Source organism: Halictus rubicundus, chromosome 8, assembly GCF_050948215.1.
Source record: "Halictus rubicundus isolate RS-2024b chromosome 8, iyHalRubi1_principal, whole genome shotgun sequence".
In the NCBI taxonomy this organism is placed as follows: domain Eukaryota; kingdom Metazoa; phylum Arthropoda; class Insecta; order Hymenoptera; family Halictidae; genus Halictus; species Halictus rubicundus.
This window is the reverse complement of record NC_135156.1, coordinates 15,697,240-15,716,302: the sequence shown is the minus strand read 5'-3', so window position 1 is coordinate 15,716,302 and position 19,063 is coordinate 15,697,240. Positions and strand designations below refer to the sequence as shown.

General features: G+C 42.4%; 2 protein-coding genes and 1 long non-coding RNA gene across 6 annotated transcripts; 2 read left to right on the top strand and 1 right to left on the bottom strand.

Moving 5' to 3' along the window:
• The first annotated feature begins 10 nt into the window (after positions 1-10).
• Positions 11-3,279, top strand: LOC143356687 (RCC1 and BTB domain-containing protein 1-like). 2 transcript variants are annotated; one of them, XM_076792586.1, is made up of 10 exons: positions 11-784; positions 861-1,063; positions 1,135-1,287; positions 1,359-1,596; positions 1,668-1,795; positions 1,873-2,142; positions 2,213-2,337; positions 2,698-2,795; positions 2,862-2,992; positions 3,071-3,279. In XM_076792586.1, exons 1-10 carry the CDS (start codon positions 703-705, stop codon positions 3,209-3,211), a joined length of 1,569 nt encoding a protein of 522 aa, XP_076648701.1. In that variant the 5' UTR covers positions 11-702; the 3' UTR covers positions 3,212-3,279. The 2 variants fall into 2 exon arrangements, with proteins under 2 accessions (XP_076648701.1, XP_076648700.1); XM_076792585.1 differs by having other exon boundaries at positions 2,698-2,992.
• A 410-nt stretch (positions 3,280-3,689) lies between these two features.
• On the top strand, positions 3,690-6,715 carry LOC143356771 (RCC1 and BTB domain-containing protein 1-like). 3 transcript variants are annotated; one of them, XM_076792727.1, is made up of 10 exons: positions 3,693-3,939; positions 4,025-4,224; positions 4,296-4,448; positions 4,531-4,810; positions 4,938-5,065; positions 5,122-5,424; positions 5,719-5,843; positions 5,906-6,003; positions 6,070-6,200; positions 6,284-6,715. In XM_076792727.1, exons 1-10 carry the CDS (start codon positions 3,855-3,857, stop codon positions 6,422-6,424), a joined length of 1,644 nt encoding a protein of 547 aa, XP_076648842.1. In that variant the 5' UTR covers positions 3,693-3,854; the 3' UTR covers positions 6,425-6,715. The 3 variants fall into 3 exon arrangements, 2 of the variants coding, with proteins under 2 accessions (XP_076648844.1, XP_076648842.1); XR_013082728.1 differs by having other exon boundaries at positions 3,694-3,939; positions 5,906-5,999; positions 6,284-6,424; XM_076792729.1 differs by lacking the exon at positions 5,122-5,424 and having other exon boundaries at positions 3,690-3,939.
• On the bottom strand, positions 6,575-18,709 carry LOC143356772 (uncharacterized). The gene is made up of 2 exons (XR_013082729.1): positions 16,129-18,709; positions 6,575-15,995 (listed from the first exon to the last, which is right to left on the bottom strand). It is a non-coding gene; the product is annotated as an uncharacterized LOC143356772 (long non-coding RNA).
• Positions 18,710-19,063: the final 354 nt, after the last annotated feature.

Here is a 19,063-nt window from a genome sequence, read left to right as displayed (position 1 = left end):
ATGCAACAGTTACACTATTATTTGAAGACTTTGTTTCTCAATACTAACCCTAAAAGAGTCTGCTACAATAGGGCACTCTGTTTAACAAACATAGCAACTAATCGAAATTTTGACGGAATAGTCGGTAACTATGAAAACTACAATATCGTTTTGTAAATTAACCATTGATATCGCAGTTTGTTTACAAAGTAAAGGCAGGTAAAGGCTGTAGCTGTGACAGAGAGAAAAAGCCTCTCTGGCTGTAATACCTAAATAATAATAATTATAACGTAACCTATACTTGCTTACTTTATGATGTCGCTAATAACAGTAATAACCTACATGTAGCAGTTGATGTGATATAAGACCATAAAATTTAAAAAAAACCACAAATAATCGATGAGAACATTGAAAACATGTATAGAAATAATTTTATTGTTTTATTAGTATGTCTTTTTTTACAGCCATTATTGTATTCATTATAGGACTGGAGTTTATCATCAGTTTCAGCTGATTGAAGTTGTTTCTGTAAAAGTTACAATACCTGTACCTCTTTGACAATACCTCGTCTGTGTTATTAGCAGAGAAGAAATTTCCTCTCAGTTATTAGTTTATTAATTCCAATTAATTAATTGCATTGCTGTTGAGAGTATTATCCGGTATTTTTTGTGTCTAGCTGTATACATTATTGACATAGGAAAATAATTTTGAATTTCAAAGAAAATGGGGGATATAAAGAAATGGCCAATTTTTAATTTGATGTCACCGGAGTTTCTATCAAGTGTTCGAGTGGCTTTTGCGTATGGTAATGTAAACTTTGTTGCTTGCAATGTATGTAAAACATAAGCAAACATGTTTTGACATCATAGTTTATCAAGCAGGTGATCATGTTTGCAATGCTTTAATTGTAACAAACACCGATCAGGTGTACAAAATTGAATATAATACACAGAGGCTCCTTGAATTTAATGACTGTCACAATGCTTTCAGTCCAAAAATAATAGAATCATTATGCGGACTGGGTATTAAAACTTTTGCATTTTTCGAGGGGCCATATATTTTAGTGCTTACACATGGAGGAATGGTATTTTCTTAAAATTATAAATATTAAATTATATTTTATCATGTTGTATTAATTATTATGATAATTAATAGGTGTTTTCCATAACGACAGAGTACTTTAATAAAAATGGGTTTATTATTGAAGCTTCGACACCAGGTATAATGAATACATATTTTGACAATGAAATCGTTGAGGACATAGCTTGTGGAAAGTATCATTTTTTGGTATTAACATCATCTGGGAAGGTAAACCAAATCTTTCTTTTAAAGACAATGTACTTAGAAGAAGGATTTATAGATTATTTTATTTTATTTAGGTTTATGAATCTTGCAGTGATTATACAAACCATAATCCTAAATCAGCATCACCAAAAAAAGTAAATATAGATAAAAAAATAGCTTGTATTAGTTGTGGCCATTCATCTAATGTAATAGTCACAGATGATGGGGTGGTTTATAGTTGGGGTGACAATAGTGTTGGCCAATTAGGACTTGATAATAGTATCTGTCAAACAGAACCTTCCCAAGTTACAAGGCTTGTTGGAGTTATAATAAGTATGTCTAATGTCTTTGCTCTTCGAAATACACTAGAAATAACTACTAATAGTAATCATTTTTACTTACAGAAAAAGTAGCTTGTGGTTACATGCATGTTCTAGCATTAAGCAATGAAGGCGTCCTTTATGTTTGGGGTGCAAACAGTTGTCGACAATTGGGTATTTGCACACCTAATGATACCCATGTTCCAACAAAGGTAGACTGTTATTAACTGTTTCAGAACTGTTAATAGATGTTTGAATTTTTCATCTAGACTGTTAAAAATCTTTCCAGTTGGATGCATCAGAAATGGAAAAAGTGGTGGATATAGCAGCTTCTTGTCATCATAACATAAGTATAGCTATGGGAACGAACAATCGTATATATATGTGGGGTCAGTGCCTAGGACAGAACATAAAGGTTCCGACTCTAACATCAGTGAGCTCCATCCACGACGCTTTTGCATATTATGCGTCGTCGAGAGTTATGCATCAACCGCTTATTTTTCATAAAAATAATGAGAATCGTGTGCTTGGATCACTAAAGTGTGCATTTAACGATCCAGTGTGTATTTATGTACAACACATGCATTTACTATTTCGACGCTATTGACTGAATTTTTTGTGCATTCTAGAATACCAGTGATCTTATTATTCAAGTACACGGGATTCCTATATACGTACACAAATCTATACTGATGATTCGTTGCCAGTACTTTAGAACGAGGTTCCAAAAAGATTGTGTGGCTGAAGATCAAGGGTAAACTGATATTCGCAATGCATGTTGTTTTTATTAATATAGCAGGTACCCGCGCGTTCCACGAAGATGGAACCGGAATTTCCGACAAGATCAGAGGTTTTTATAATTTATTTTGCGGTGTCCAATCAATCGCATAAGATTTCCCACCTACAATTCTCCCGCTATTGAATCGAAACTACTCGCAACACCACCACGAAATTACTATTTCTTCTTTGTAAGCTACATTTCCCACCTTCCGCGAACAAAATGAAACGGGCGAAGTTCGAAGCGAGTACCTACTGTATATGCAATATGAAAGGTTGTTCGTTTTTTCGAATTATTTTAATATTTTTGTGATTCTTTACCAAACATTTATTTCAGTGTTATAGAGGAGAACATGTTTTCATACGATCTTTTTAAAGCTTTCCTACAATATTTGTACACTGATGAAATTGATGTGTCAGCAGAAAATTTTTTCGGTAAATATACATGCGTAATATTTTTTACAATGATATGTTACATTCATTACACTTTTTTTTCAACAGAACTCTTAAAGTTAGCCAACCATTACTCCGTAAATCAATTAAAGAAATACTGTACGCAATCCATATGCAAACACATTACAGTAAAAAATGTAATATCTTTGTATAACACAGCCATTACATGCAATATGAAGGTATACTATGTATTTCTTGCTTACTGTTAAAATATCTATTTCCTAACATTATGTAATATTTATTGTACTATATTTTAGAAATTAGAAGACAGTTGTTTTAAATTTATTTTAAGAAACATGACTGCAGTGGTACAAACTCCAAGTTTCGCTGAATTGGATGGATTAGTGATCAAAAGATTTATTATTAAGGCTGCTGAAGCAGGTGTATTTCGAACATAACATTGTTAACGGTTGAGACTTTCGAAAATAAACAACATATTTTTTGATAAAAAACACTGGAATTTTTGGAAAAAACTTGCTGGAAAATACTTGTATGCTGTCTTATAAAATATGTAAATTTTATTTAGAAAGACATTTGTGCTCATAAACCCAGCTAACTGTATCTGCAGTATTGCACACTCCATAAAAAATTAAGGCATCACCTCTACGAACCCGAGAAATTGGGTCAATTTCAAATGATCATAACTCCGACAAAAATTGTTGTATCGATATCGTTAAAAAATCATTTGAAAGCTTGAAGTCTCTACTTTCAGATGCTTTTTCAAATTTTGAGCTACGTTGCTTTTTAACACAGTTATGGCGTTATAAAAAAGACTTTGACAGTTACAAAAAATTTTGTTCAACTTCCAGACATCACATGAAGTAAGATAAACTGTTTAAATGTGCGCGCCCCGTAGATTTGGTACATCCGGAGTCATTCGCGCATGTGTATTGAAACTCGGCTCTCAAATGCAATTTACAAAAACAAGTGCAAGGAAGATACATTTATTTACTTCACAACTGCTCTGTTCACAAAGAACCTGTTTAGGTTACACCAATATTGTTCCATTGTTATGATAAATACATAAACGATTACATAACTATGACTTCAACATTGAAGAAGTGGTCAATACTCAGTTTTTTAAAGCCGAAGTTTACATCGAACATTCGCATGGTTCTAGTATATGGTAAACATTGTATAAAGTTATGCTTAATTTACATTGCGGTAGTATGCAAAATGTTTATAGTTTGATAGTAAATCTATTTAAACAGGTCATTTGGGACAGTCTTGTCTAATTGTAACAAAGGATCGATTGGTATATGCCTTAGGAATTAATCTGCACAATTGTCTTGGAACAGGTGATAAGCAAAGTACTATTTGTCCGAAGAGAATTGATGCACTATGTGGAAAAAATATCAAAACTTTCGCATATGGCCGGGGACATGTGTTAGCATTAACAGAAAATGGAAAGGTATGTTCAGTTTGTTTGCAGAAATATGTATTTATGAGATAATTATGAATATGGAATAATTCATTTGATAGGTGTATTCATGGGGATCCAATAATTACTACCAATTGGGTCATTGTGATAGTTTAGTACCAGAGATTGTAGTGATACCAGAAAACAAGACCAACTTTGTAGTGGACATTGCTTGTGGAAATGATCATTCTATGGTACTAACAAGCAATGGAATGGTATAACAAACAGTAAAAAAAAATAGCTAATTAAAAGAATAACATTATTTTTAATAATACATAGACCTCTACTTACGTCCAGGTATATGCTTGGGGAATGTGTGTAGATGGTCAAACAGGCAGTGGATCTTTATGTGCATCGCAGAGTTATCTTGCCACACCGAATGAGGTGAAATTAGATAGTACATTTCCTATGCGATTTCTTAACATTAGTTGTGGTGCCCGTCACAGTGTGGCAGTTACATGCAATGGACAGGTGTATAGTTGGGGTTCTAATTCACATGGCCAGTTAGGATTGTCTAGTGACTCGAAAGTTAGTAAGAAGGCTCTTGAAGTCAAACACCTTACAGGAATTATAATAGGTAGTATCAACTTATTATTACGAAAAAATTAAGACTCCTTTCTAATATATGGTAGCCCTATGTTAATCATCTCTTAAAATAAACGAGAGTTGTATGGATTATTAACAAAGCATATATGTATTTGTAGAGAAGGTGGTCTGTGGTTGCACACATACTTTGGCACTAAGCAACGAAGGAATTCTCTATAGTTGGGGTGACAACACTTTTGGGCAACTAGGCGTTAACTTGCGCAGCAATACTTTTAGTTCGACACCGGTAAAGCAATGCAATGCAATTGACTTAACGAGTTTCAATTAAAAGATGCTTTTTAGTTGGTGATACAAAGTTTGAAGAAAGTATTAAATATGGCAGCTTCCAATAGCACTAATATAAGTGTAGCTTTGGAAATGGGACATCAGATTTTGATGTGGGGGAACTGTTTAGGACAAAAAATCACACTCCCAACATTAATCTCAGTAGATAGCATACATGATGCTTTTGCATTTTATGCATCGCCAAGCGGTATGCATCAGCCATTTGTTATAAGCGATGAGGAAAAGGAAGAAGAGGATGACGTAGATATTGAAGAAACAATGAGTATAATGGATCATTTAATGGCAGCATTTGATAATAAGGTATCTGCTCTCCACGTGTAACCAGGGGAGGGATTTGGAGGCAAAAGGAAAACCGAAAAATACCGCGGTTTTTTTTAGATTTCGGTAGTAGATCGGTACTTAGATTTCGGTATTCATACATTTCGGTACTGTAACGATTTCGGTACTGTAACGATTTCGGTATTCATACATTTCGGTACTGTAACGATTTCGGTATTATATTGGTTTCGGTACAGCCTTATTAGTATAACAACGGTATCAAAATCATACCGGTTTTAAGTCCCTGCGTGTAAAGAATCTTTCTGTGTGTTGAAGGATACTAGTGACCTCACTATAGAAGTGCAGGGAAAGCCAATTTACGTTCACAAAGCCATATTAAAGATACGTTCCGAGTACTTTGAAGGAATGTTTCAAGGAGATTGGAAGGAGAACAACGACAGGTGAGTCACACAACTTAGTATTTTCTTCTTATCAATTTCATCGATGCTTCTTTCCTTTATAGTGTCTTACAGGAACGTAATTTCTCTTACGCGGCTTACAGAGCATTCTTGAAGTTTCTGTATACCGGCAAACTTGATGTAGCAGCAGACAACTCTGTAGGTAAGGTGTCGACATTTTTTTAGCCTGTTTATCACGATTTTTACATTCTGTTTTTCATTTTTTTAGAACTTTTACAAATGGCGGACTTTTTCAATGACGATCATTTAAAAGCAATTTGCGAGGACGCACTAATAGAAGATATTTCAACGGTCAACGTGGCGTTCCTCTACAGCGTAGCCGTGCAATACAACGCTATGGTATATGAAAATTTTCAGCGTTATATGTTAAAATCTGTTGCTTTGCATACAGTTGAAATTTCAACAGCATTGTACGTTCTCAGGTTTTAAAGAAGCACTGCGTCAAATTCGGCGTGAGACGCATGTCAGATGTTGTTAAATCCACGAGTTTCTCTGAGCTAACCAATGAGACGATGAGAAACTTCATAACTGAAGCTGACGAGCACGGTGTTTTCAAAACGTAAATTTCAAGATATTACGATAATTGTGCAGTGCTGCCTTCACCAAAAAGATTTTATTTTTTTACAAAACGCCTGCAATAGTACATAGATTGTCCGCATACTTACAGAGTACAAGACATTCGATGGAAGGAAATATAAAGTAGACTCGTTGGATCTGTCGTTCGTACATTATTTTTATTACGATAATCTCAATATATACAAGCAGTAAATTTTTTTGTTTGTATAATATGTACGTAGCTACCGATTATTAATAATATTCAATATTGGTATTTAATAAATAATCATTATATTTTATATTTATATATTTATATATATTTATTTATATAGGTAATATTAAGGTAATCGATTTGCCGTTCGGAAAGTAGTTATGTGTCTTTATTTCGGCCGCCGCGGTTGAACGCCCCTGTACCCCGGAATGTAGCCAGACGATTTTTCATGGACTTAGTAGATTCCAAATCATGCGAGCCGGTGTTTTCCCTCGTTAGCGCATCAATTTTACCCCCATTATCGCATGGCTGATCCAACAATATTTCTCTCTGGATAGCGTGTTCGCCCTTAGGGTGCCATTTTCGTCCCCATCGTTGCATGGGGCATCCAACTGTGCACCCCTGGGAGCAGAACGTTGTTGGGTCGCCAGCCAATGGGAAATAGTGTTCGCTACTCGATAGAGTCTTGCGGTGTGTTTGGCTCGCGCGACGCTAACGAGGGAAAGCTGTGTTGCCGTTTCGGGGAAAGCGTTGTTGGCGTGTCTTTCGGCAAGATGGCGTCGCGTGGAACGATTCCGCGGGTAGAGAACAAGGGGGACGATGTCGGGCGGTCGTTCAACGGCTGACTCGCACCGAGAATCGCTGCTCGATACGACAGGGAACCGGGAAACGCGGTCGATGCCCCCCTCCCCCTCCCCCGTAGAAGACGTGGTCGTATCGAACAACTCGATCAGCTATTCGGCTATGATAATTAATTAATTAGTACTCTCTCTCTGTACTTCATTCTTTCTCTTCGGAGTTAATTAGAGCGTATTTAGGCCTGCGGGCTACTTTTCCAGCGACTCGCTGTGAATCCCATTGACAGAAGGCGAGATATATCTCTATCGTCCTCGACGAAGGAGTAAAGTAAAAGAAAACAACGATCTCTCCGCTAAAATCGTTTCTGTTACCAGTCTCGGTACCCGTCGGTCCTCTTGCGTCTCTACCCCCCTTGTCGTCGCGATCAGCTCCTCTTGGAATTCCCTTCGGCGTGCAACGATCGTCCCTCAACGTCGTGTTTTACTATTCGACGAAGACAAACCCGGCTTCCCACTGCTCATCAGTCGAGCCACGGTTAAGGAACGATCGCTGGACGGTATTCCCTCCGTAACGTCGCGTTTCGGCGATCCCCTCGACGGTCACGTTCAATAATTTTTCCTATTAGCCTCGCGATCACTAGACTGCGGACCTTCGTTCGACAAAAGTTCTCGACCTATTCTTCGATATTGTTTTCTATTCGTAATCTTATATTTTAAACAAATACGTACACTCGATCGCGATACGGGCGTGGAGAAGTGAACAATTTTACATGAAACAGACAACGTGTAAATTTTCATCCGGGGAGCCGTACCGAGGGTTAATCATTTTTATTAATTGTTAATTGTCTGCATCGAGTGCTAACAGCAGAAGCCAAATGAAAAGTTCTTTCTTTCTTGAATGATATTAACAGGTTGAAAATAGTGCATTAGGTTGAAAACTCGCAGTATTGTAATAAACTTTTCGGATGTTTCTCACTTTACACCTTCCCGTTTTCGTCGTGAACGTATAAAAGCCGTAGTCCAACGATCGTTTAACCGGTTATCTGTTGAATTTTCGAAAACATGATCGGCCTAACTGACTGCAACCGTGGTTTCAGCGCCAGCGTCACGTGTCTGTCCCCACCCTCTCGCGGCGCGACCAGTATCGAGGCAACATTGAGCCGTCGGCCAATGAGGAACGGAGGGCGGAGCGACCGACGCGCCGCCTAGTCGCGCGACGCTACGGGGGAAATCGTTCTTATCGGATTTGTTCGCGCTGTTTCCCAATCGTCGACGAGCTTTCGCGATTCCCTGAAACGAGGTATGTACACGTATACGGGGTGCACGATATTTACACGGGTTCAAAGTACGGCTTCGACGAATGCTGCACAAGATTTCGAATACCTACACATAAGCCTACATTTAACATCATCGGGTCACCGTTAAGAGCTAATTATTTCCTCTCTCCGAGCAAGAGTTTCTTTTGTTTCGAGAATTTTAATAATACGTCACTGTAAATCGATTGTTTTCTTGGAACGTTGGAGCTAGGTATCGTTCGACCTATATAGACTTTTCTTTTTTTCAAGAAAGCGAGAATTTCTTATGTGGTACGATATTGGCAACTTTCCTCTATGTACAATATTATAATTTCTCTTTTTGGATACACGACCAAGTAATCGTTTCGACAGTCTTATTCGTGATTTCGATCGAATGTTTTCCGCCAAGGATAGAACTGCTATAATGACGATTTCCGATTCGCAACGGAAGGCTGGCCAAACTGTTCGCGTTACAATCGTCCTGTCGAGCGATCGACGATTGGAAATCTCGTTTCTCTCGGGTTAATCTTCGTTGGAGTGACGACCTTGAGGCGACCTTGAGGAGACCTTGAACAACGGGCCGCGGAGGACCGACGTCCCGACGGTTTGCGATTATTGTACATTAAATTACATACATAGAGCCACAGTTATAGTCATACCGTGAGTATCGCGGGTTTCTCTCTCTCTCTCTCTCTCTCTCTCTCTCTCTCTCTCTCTCTCTCTCTCTCTCTCTCTTACGGTATCTCCTTTTCTCGTTGCGTCCGATTTCTTTGTTCGCGGTTCGACGAACGAGAAGCAACTTGTCGACAAGGCTTGAAACGGTTCTGAACGTAACTATGTAATTAAAACTGTCATACAAAGGTTCCGACCGAAACGGTCACGAAAAACCATTGTTCCGAGGAACAGCTCCGGAAGACCGAAGTTTCCGCCTATCATCCATTTCGACTTAGGTTCCCAGCTTCAGCGTGCATATGTCACCTTATTGTACCCTAAGTTCATAGTAGCCATTAGGTTGTTGCACATGAAATGTCCGATTTTAGAATGCAAACGCTCTGAATCGTTTTGCAGGTTTATGTTTTCATTTAGATGTTCAATTTCGGTTTCGAACGAAGCTTATTCCAATGCCAATCGATATGATTGTCGAGTATGCTTTTCACACGGGTGAAACAATTAGTATGGTGGCAAATGAACACGCTATTCCTTAATGGTAGAAAAAGCTCAAAAATGGAACGTGACAATCTAATAAAGGACGAACATGAACGACCAGAAAATTCAATTGCTACCATAACACAATCAAGGGAGCTTGTGATTCATTGACAGAGCATGCTGGTTGCAAAAAACTTGCGTTTGGTTACCGTTTACCGTTCAAAATTCGACAATTCGTGTGCAACAAACAATCTACAATGAAAACAAAAAATCGTAAACAAGAAATCCAACGTCCCACTTATCGAACATACTGTCTCGAGTAGATATAGCGCGCGCGAGTGTGTAAAATTATCTGTTCCGACGTTTTTGTTAGACATCAATGATATGCGTAAATGTGTCTCCCTTTTCTAGAATGATTTCGTACAAAATACGCACCGTTGCTGCGGTAATGAATGCTACCGATCACCGGAGCCATTTTGGAACCGGCATGAAACCGAGAAAGAAACCGAGAACAATCGGTTCGTACGAAAGTTTTTCGTGATCGTTTCGAGAACCGAAGTATCGCGATCGCATACAGCGTTCAAGCCCTGTCCACCGATGGCGGGTTTCTTCCGCTTCCTGCGTCTTCCACATTTTCGTTTCCGCTCGTGTATTCCGCGCGCGTAGGTTTCTTCTTCTTCTTCTTCTTTTCACCGTTTTCGGTTCTGCAATCTCGCGCAGCGTTTTGTTCGTTCGCTCGAATTCACCGCGACGCCTGGCGCCGCGGTGGAGGATCGTTTAGAGTCCTTTGTACAGACTTCTAGGAAATCGTTCTGAAACCTCTGCCGGCTACTCTGCGTCGATCCCGAGGGGTTCGCGTCTACTTTTTACTTTTGATTCGCTGATTCGATGTGTCCCAGGACCGTTCTCAGAGTCCCGGACACGTGAATTTCGTTGGCAGCCTCCGCGATCCACCGAACGCTCCCGCTCCCAACGCGGTTTTCCCTCGTTAGCGTCCCGCTTACGGCCCCGCCTACTTTCTGTCTCCGCCCAACGAGGCGTCACCGAGTCCTCGGCCAATAGGAAACGGTGACCGTTGCTCGACGGCGACTCGCCAACGAGGAAAAACTGTACTGTTTGACAAGCTTCCTCGTCGGCTCTTTGTTCGAAAGAAATTTGAAATTGACTGCACCAGATCGGCAAGTTGGCAAAAATCTATCTATCGAAGCAACATAATTTAAGGGACGAGAAGACCCTGCAGAATCGCTGGGATTCTTTTTCAAGCGAACCGTTCGGAACAGATTCCGTTCCGGAACGATACGTTCGAGGATTAAGCTGCCGGTATCATGGTCCGTACAATACCAGAGATCACGGAACAGGAGGAAACGTCAAAGTTAAACGAACAAAGGGATCGGAGGAGTCGAAGATGGCTGCCCGTGTCGACGCAAGATGGCCGCCCGCGGCGATACCCGCTGCATACGCCGGAAGGATACGAAATAAAAATCAATAGAGACAGACAGACCTCCTGGAAACGTTCCAGCCGACGTCATTCTTCCAGTTCTTCCCGGCCGTCGAACGTCCGCGCGAACAACGTCCTGATCGCGGGATCGACGGGGAACCGGATGAAAATTAATCAACCCATAAACAGACCGTCGATCAAGGAGGAACCGTTTGTTTGCGGAAGAGAAGCAAGAGGAAGGGTTGTCTTCCTAAAGTATAATTTTTTAAATTCCTTGACGCCCAAATGAAAACGCGATGCAGGATCGATCCAAGAGGAAACGTTAGCTTTTTCAAAAACTTCCTCCTTTCTCGAATGTTATCGGAATGGAGGATCGATCCAAAAGGAAGGGGTAGCTTTTTCGTCGTACAGTAACTGAATTGCCGGTAGATCAACCGCGAGCGACGCGAGGAACGATCGAAGATCTTCTTTTCCCGATCTAGAATGTGGAACGAAGCTTTCCCAATGTTGCCGATCCCGGTTTTAGTCGGATCGACGGTGGACCGTAGCGTTCGGGGACCCACGGGGCCCTTTCTTTGAGCACTATCGTCGTCTCTCGGTCCCTTCGCTTCATTTTCTAGCGATCGAGTCGACGCCCCCGATAGGAAGAGAGGACAAACAGCGAGCCGACTCTCGATGGCTTCCGGAAGACCTTCTGCCGCGAGCCCGTCTTCTTCGTCAGTCGGCTCGATTCGGTTCTGCGTTCTCGACTCGTGATAATCCATGGTTAGAGTCCTTTCTAATCATGTTGTCCCGAATGTTCGTTCGATTAACACGTTCGCTGCCAACTTTGCATTTCACTCGGCAAACGGTGGTAGCGGACGTGTCGATGCACACGATGCCGAGTTAGAGCGGCCTTTGGAAAAGCGAATGATATGATTAAGCCTTAGGGACGAGCCTTGGAGAAATAATTAAACAAACGGGACACGTTTTGTCGAACGATATGAAACCTTCGGGACAACCTCGGACTTTTCGAAGAGACAAACTCGATTCTCGCTCACAGTTCGGCCACGGAAAAATAGGGGAGCCCGCGGAATCGAGAATTCCGCCTCGAAACGGGCTCGCGGGCAGATTTCTTTCGCCGTTCCGTTTCGTTTCGCGACCCTCTCTCGCGAGCCGCAATTTGTTGCACGTGACAAAGTATGTACAAACGTACGACGGTACCGTCTCTATAGTATATATCTCTATACACGCTACAATATGTATATATTTATATATGTTTATATGTATAGTATGTATAATATTATCATACATAATGCATTGAAATCATCGCAGTGAGTTTAACGCGGCAAGGTAGAACGTGCACGGGCACGAGCACGGGCGCGACATTCCCTTCACGACGTCGCACAGTGCCACGACCGACCTGTCACACGTTTCACAGTCGAAACGAAGTCCTTTTGCAAGATAACATTCACCTTTTCTTTCTTCGCGCTCCGAATTCCACTCTGTTGCAGGCCTCGTTCCCCCCTTTGCGAATCAAATTCACCCCTTTTTCTCTACAAATTTGTCGCCTCGACGAGAAAATATCCGACGCGAAGTTGTTGTTCCGATAGGAAAAATTTTATTGCGTACGTGTAACAATACTCGATCGTTCCGCAAGGATCTATTCGACGGCTTCAGTGACGTAGACCTTGCAAATTCTACATATTCACGCTGTTCCGTAAATATTTATCGCGACAATATCGGGGAAACATTTTGTCCAACTGTTAGCACGAATTTGATTTAGAAAAAGGTGAATTTTTATTTTCAGAAAAGTGGCGAGAATTTGATTAGCAAACGGGCGAGCAGGACTTGCTGCAGAGCTAATTCGGAGTGCAGAAAGGCGGACACGATCTACGAAGAGGATCGATTTGCAAAGCCCGTTGTGTATACGAAAGAAAAGCCGAAGAATCGAAGAAATGTCCCGATGTAAGCTGACACCCGTTCGATTAATTAATTTACGGTTGCCCCGTGCCTTGGAATTTCATTCCGTTCGTTCGATTTCTCCGAGTGTCGTTCTTTCGCTCGGTGAAAGCGTACGAATGATGTACGGAGGACCAATTAATGGTAAAAGAAATTTGCCATAGAAGCGCGACGAATACAGCTTCAAGTATCACGCGACGTCTCCGAGACGTCATTTTACACGACGGCGGGGGACTCGTTTTGTTGTGCAGGTCGAAAGCTAAATTAAGAAGAACAAGTTTCGCTTGTCCGAGAGAGAGAGCGTTCGATCGACGACGATCTAGCCGCGGATCGTTCGGCGCGTGCTCGCGGCCGCGCGCTCGCGCTGTCATTCTACTTACAGTAATAGTTAGTATGATATTGTTAGTGGTTAATCTTAATTTAACATAGCCTGAGAAAAAACGGGAAGAAAGTCGGGACGGACGATCGCGCGGCGATCATCCCGGCTCGTCCCGTTTCAATCCTTCGATCCCGTCTTCCCTCTCCCGCGTCGTGGATCGTTCGTCCCGCTGGATCGCTGATCTACGGATCACGGAACTACGCTGCCCAGTTCCGTTCGGCGGCGAACCACGCGGCTCTGATCGCGTTCGGATCTCGTTTTATTAATTATTCACTGTAATGACACGTCGACTGCCGATCGATCATCCCCCAAAAATCACACGAAATCGAAGTGATCTAATCGCGGGGATTGTCTCTTGAACCCCTTCAGATCGTACAAATTCTAACGACGTTCGGTTCGAGCAAAATGAATTTTTCAACGCACGAATAACAGTGTCATCGTATGATCGACGTGGCAGTCAACGATCAACAAAATGGCGGGTCTAACGATCTCCCAGCGTTGAGATTATTTCGTCGAGCGAGAGATAGTTCCTCTGACCGATCGGTTCTTCAATTATTTTGGAAGCTTTAGGTTCGTGGAAGAGACATTCGTGATAACACTTCTCGTTTCGTCAGGGTGAATAAACGATTTTAAACGGCGACTAACCACGCCATTTTTTAATATTTAATTCTGGAAAAAAAATGGAGAATGTAGTTCAAGGTTGTGCTTGATATCGCTGCGAAAAAACCGGAGTTTTCCACTCGTTCGTTGTTCTTCAAAAAAATTCCCGAGTACAGCACATTTTTAGATAGTCGAGCAGCTGTAGACTATAAAAGAATATATAACCGACGTATGCTTCGTTACTTTTACTTGACAAAAATCCTACACGTGCTTCAAATATCCCTGAATACGTATGTAAATTCCCAGTGCAAATGGTTCGATAGTATTTCCGAAATAAATTCCCAAAAATCGAAACGGCTTCGGAACAGTTCCCCCTAACTGCTTTGTACGGGACTCGCTGCGATTGCAAAATGAGAAGCCGATCGTTCGGTCATGGTAGGTTCAAAATTGCAGGGGGAAGGGTTGATCGGACGCTTTGGCAGAGTACGGGATCGTTTAGCGGGAGTGTATCGCGAGAGAGGCGACGGCGAACGTGACACCGGGCCGGGCCGGGTCGGGCCGGGTCTCGGCAACAGCCCCGAGACGAGGCGGGCTCCTAAAGGAAGACGACCCGCGCGGCTTGAAACATTAAGGCGCGACCTTCGTCCGCGGCCAGGCTGGAAGAATAGAAGCGTATTCTGGCGTAAAATCGATGCGGCAGCCGCCTCGCGCGAGGAAAATAGAGCGCACGGGGAATTCACGTAGGAGAAAACGCCGTTCTCTCGAACGAGCAGCTCCTGCTCTGCCGGTCCCGTCTCCTCTCGTTTCGGTGCCGGTTTCGATCGGCCGCGGTGCCGCAGACCCGCCTCCGTACCGTCGCAACCTGCATTCGCCGTAAAACTTTATGGCGTCCGCGCTCGGCCGGGTCGATCGACCCGTGTCACCTGCATTTACAACACCCGCCAACCCCATCACCGGCAAATCTCGAATAGTTGCTGTTCTACCAACACCTTTAATACCGAACCCCTCCCCCCCGGAAAGTCCTCCGAGTCATTTAGTCATCGCGAGAAAAGAATATTGTACAGTTGTATCCTGTCGCAGTGATCGCTTCTCGAGTCCTGCGAATCCTAATAAAACTCGATTTGATCTACTATCGGCTGTACAAATTAATTCGTGGCCCTCGCGATTAATGCCATCAGCAACCCCAATTGTTAAAGCGACGCTTGGAAATTGAAATAACCCGTATAGGTTTGCAATGTTATATGTTTTGGGCGCCCACAGTTTCAACTGTTCGAGGAATCTTTTGAAAGATCGTACGAAACGCAAATAAATCGATTACGTTCGGTGGTGATATTGTTGAAAGAAGGATCGAGGGGTCACCCGAAATCACGGGGATCGTTTGAACCAATTATTTTTAAAATTCGCAGGGTAAGTTGCTGATCGAGGGGGCTCGATTTGCGCGGGCCTTTAAGTCGATAGCGATAGGAATCGAGGGACACCTTGCCTATCGATCCGGTCGGCCGTTTCGAGCAGCCCCGAGCGACTTTTCGATCCCGCGGCCGCCTTTATGACGAGCCGTCGACGACGGACAGGTGATCGAGTATTCAGGCTGCGTAGGCCCGGTCGATCAGCGGGCGCAAATCAGCCGCGGCGAACGCGATTTGCAATTCTATCGGGATTGGCTCGAGGAGGCCGGCTTGATTTACGTCAATTTACCGAGCGGAGCGACGCGTGCAAGCGAAAATTAATCGGCGAGCGTGGACGGGCCGCGCGTATCGATGCCCCGTGGCCAATAGAGTCGCGCGGAATTCGAGTGCCCCGAACTGCTACAACACACCATCTTGTCATTTTTATCAGGACCGACGGTGTTAGGGTTTACACAGGACTCTGGGAAATTCTGAAGTCTGTCTGTTTTCCAAAGTCATTTTGCTAGCCGATCATGCCCCAAAGTTTCTCAAACCGAAGGAACGGGAACAGATGATTGCTTTTCGCGAGATTTTACCAAACGGCGGCTCGTTGTTTTTATTTGACAGGATTTTGTGGAAATTCAAAGACTGCTTTGTCGATCAAACATTACCCGAAATTTCTGGAAACGATATTCGAGGAATAAAGAAATGCTTTAGATCAGCTTTCAGAAAATGGTACCTTGTGGTTTTTATTAGGATCGATGGTTTCAGGTTTTTACACGGGATTTCGTGGAAATTCAAAGACATTGTCGATCAAACATTACCCGAAATTTCTGGAAACGATATTCGAGGAATAGAGAAACGCTTCAGATCAGCTTTCAGAAAATGGTACCTTGTGGTTTTCGTGAGGATCGATGGTTTCAGGTTCTCGACAGGTTTCATAGAAAATCAAAAACTGTTTTGTCGATCAAATATTACCCGAAATTTCTGGAAACGATATTCGAGGAATAGAGAAACGCTGCAGATCAGCTTTCAGAAAATGGTACCTTGTGGTTTTCGTGAGGACCGATGGTTTCAGGTTCTCGACAGGATTTCGTGGAAATTCAAAGTCTTTGTCGATCAAACATTACCCGAAATTTCTGGAAACGATATTCGAGGAATAGAGAAATGCTTCAGATCAGTTTTCAGAAAATGGTACCTTGTGGTTTTCGTGAGGATCGATGGTTTCAGGTTCTCGACAGGATTTCATAGAAAATCAAAGACTGTTTTGTCGATCAAACATTACCCGAAATTTCTGGAAACGATATTCGAAGAATAGAGAAATGCTTCAGATCAGTTTTCAGAAAATGGTACCTTGGGGTTTTCGTGAGGATCGATGGTTTCAGGTTCTCGACAGGATTTCGTGGAAATTCAAAGTCTTTGTCGATCAAACATTACCCGAAATTTCTGGAAACGATATTCGAGGAATAGAGAAATGCTTCAGATCAGTTTTCAGAAAATGGTACCTTGTGGTTTTCGTGAGGATCGATGGTTTCAGGTTCTCGACAGGATTTCATAGAAAATCAAAGACTGTTTTGTCGATCAAACATTACCCGAAATTTCTGGAAACGATATTCGAGGAATAGAGAAATGCTTCAGATCAGTTTTCAGAAAATGGTACCTTGGGGTTTTCGTGAGGATCGATGGTTTCAGGTTCTCGACAGGTTTCATAGAAAATCAAAGACTGTTTTGTCGATCAAACATTACCCGAAATTTCTGGAAACGATATTCGAAGAATAGAGAAACGCTTCAGATCAGCTTTCAGAAAATGGTACCTCGTGGTTTTCGTTAGGATCGATGGTTTCAGACGGGATTCTGCGAAACTCTGGATTCAGTTTTAGTGGTCAAACGTCCCCGGAATTTCTGAGATGGAAGCTCAAGGATCGAGAATAGAGAAATGCTTCCGGTCGAGCTTCCGCGAAATGGTACCTTGTAATTTTTGTTAGAATCGTCGAGGATCTTGGAAAATCCTAAGAGTTCAAGGGCCCGGAATAAAATATTGATTTTGTTCAGCTGCCACAAAATGGCGACTTTTCTACCATCAACGGTCCGTAACTTCAGAGATTTACCGTCGGTACACCGAAATGAATACAGACAGAATTCTACGATACTCTACTCTGTCGTTGCATTGTCGAGTTCACGGGGTAGAGAGGATCGGTGTCGCAACACAGTTGTTGAACGACAGGCCTTTTCTTTGTGGATCGCGATCTCGGCCTTCAGGATTCATTGGGGACGTTTCGGCGGAGGTTGTCGCAACCATGGTCGAACCATGCGATAATCGTTTCCCTCGCGGCGATAATATCGCGGCCGGACCGGGCCGCGTGTCTCGCTCGGCTCCACGGCGTTTAAGTCTCCGCAATTTCGACGAATGCAATCGACTCTGCAGTGGCTGCACCGCATTACAAACATGCGCACGTATAGGCGGCCGCAGAGCATATAGATCGAATTGCGGCTCGCATTACCCTGCTTCTATCTCGCTCTCCTTCTCCCCCCCCCCCTCTCTCTCTCTCTCTCACACACACACACACTCTGTACAAATAGTCGCTCCACCGATCACCGAGGCCAGATTAAACGCCGCCAGGATCCTCCTCTCGCGAGCAACGCGAAAAGAATCGACTATTCGACCGGATCGCCGCGTTTTAAGCCGACCAGACGACCGGACGACCATGCTCCGATGATACTGATCGCCGACGACATTTTTTCCGCCCTGGTTTCCGGCCGACACGGCTCCCGTCCCGGTGCAGCCTGTGCAGAACTAATTCCTCGGGCTTTTCACAGGTTCTGCACTCGAAATTAACACAGACGAAACTCATCCTTTTCATCGAGGGCGAGTCCAGAACGAAATAACACGGTACCATTTTGATTTTATTTGAAATTGTACGAGTCTCGTTAACCTCGCGCTCAAGCGGCAAACACATGAGCATTTTTGCGAACTTCTTTGGGAGGCTGCTACGAAAATTGAACGAACACAATCGCAGCATAATTGCAGCAGGCTTTGCAATGTACACTTAATATTTTCAAAATTTCTTTCTCACGTCTTGTGGTAAAGGATCTTCATGTAAATTCCAATTTTCATGGTTTATTTGATAAAAATCAGGTCGAGAAGCGAGCTCAATTTAATAGAATCGAGGTATCATTAATATTTGTTAGCATGCACGGTTCCTTGTATTTTACAAATTAGTATACACATGCGTCGGTACCACTCTAAGAATGCCACGTGACTCGTTTTCACGTGTAGCGATAGCAGAGCGTGTTCCCGCCTTAATTGTCCTAATTTCTACAAAAAATCCGGGGCGTATGGTCGAAAAAAAATTATCTCTCAACACTTTGAACGCCAAACTAGAAACCCCAAAAATTCCATAAAATCAAAGTAAGTTATTTAATGAAATAAAACTTGCAAAAAATTAAATGCACGATACTGAGTAATCCTCCAAATTTCTTGCATGTTACAGATCCTAATGAAGTTTAGTACAATGAATATATCAACGTAAAAATTCATTTTAAAACCTGCACAAATAATTCCGTCGGCCACATATGGCCGACGTGGCGTTCAACGTGTTAAAAAGCGTCCGAATATTATTGCGAGTGACTGTACGCCGATTTTGAAGTGACGAATCCTGATTTGGGACCGCCCA

Bases quoted from the DNA above. Each gene is read 5' to 3' on its own strand.
- LOC143356771 (XM_076792727.1), top strand. From the start codon at position 3,855: ATGACTTCAACATTGAAGAAGTGGTCAATACTCAGTTTTTTAAAGCCG. The intron at 4,449-4,530 runs GTATAACAAACA...ACTTACGTCCAG, and splicing joins TACTAACAAGCAATGGAATG to GTATATGCTTGGGGAATGTG. The intron at 6,004-6,069 runs GTAAGGTGTCGA...TCATTTTTTTAG, and splicing joins AGCAGCAGACAACTCTGTAG to AACTTTTACAAATGGCGGAC.
- LOC143356687 (XM_076792585.1), top strand. From the start codon at position 703: ATGGGGGATATAAAGAAATGGCCAATTTTTAATTTGATGTCACCGGAG. The intron at 1,288-1,358 runs GTAAACCAAATC...TATTTTATTTAG, and splicing joins TATTAACATCATCTGGGAAG to GTTTATGAATCTTGCAGTGA. The intron at 1,796-1,872 runs GTAGACTGTTAT...AAATCTTTCCAG, and splicing joins ATACCCATGTTCCAACAAAG to TTGGATGCATCAGAAATGGA.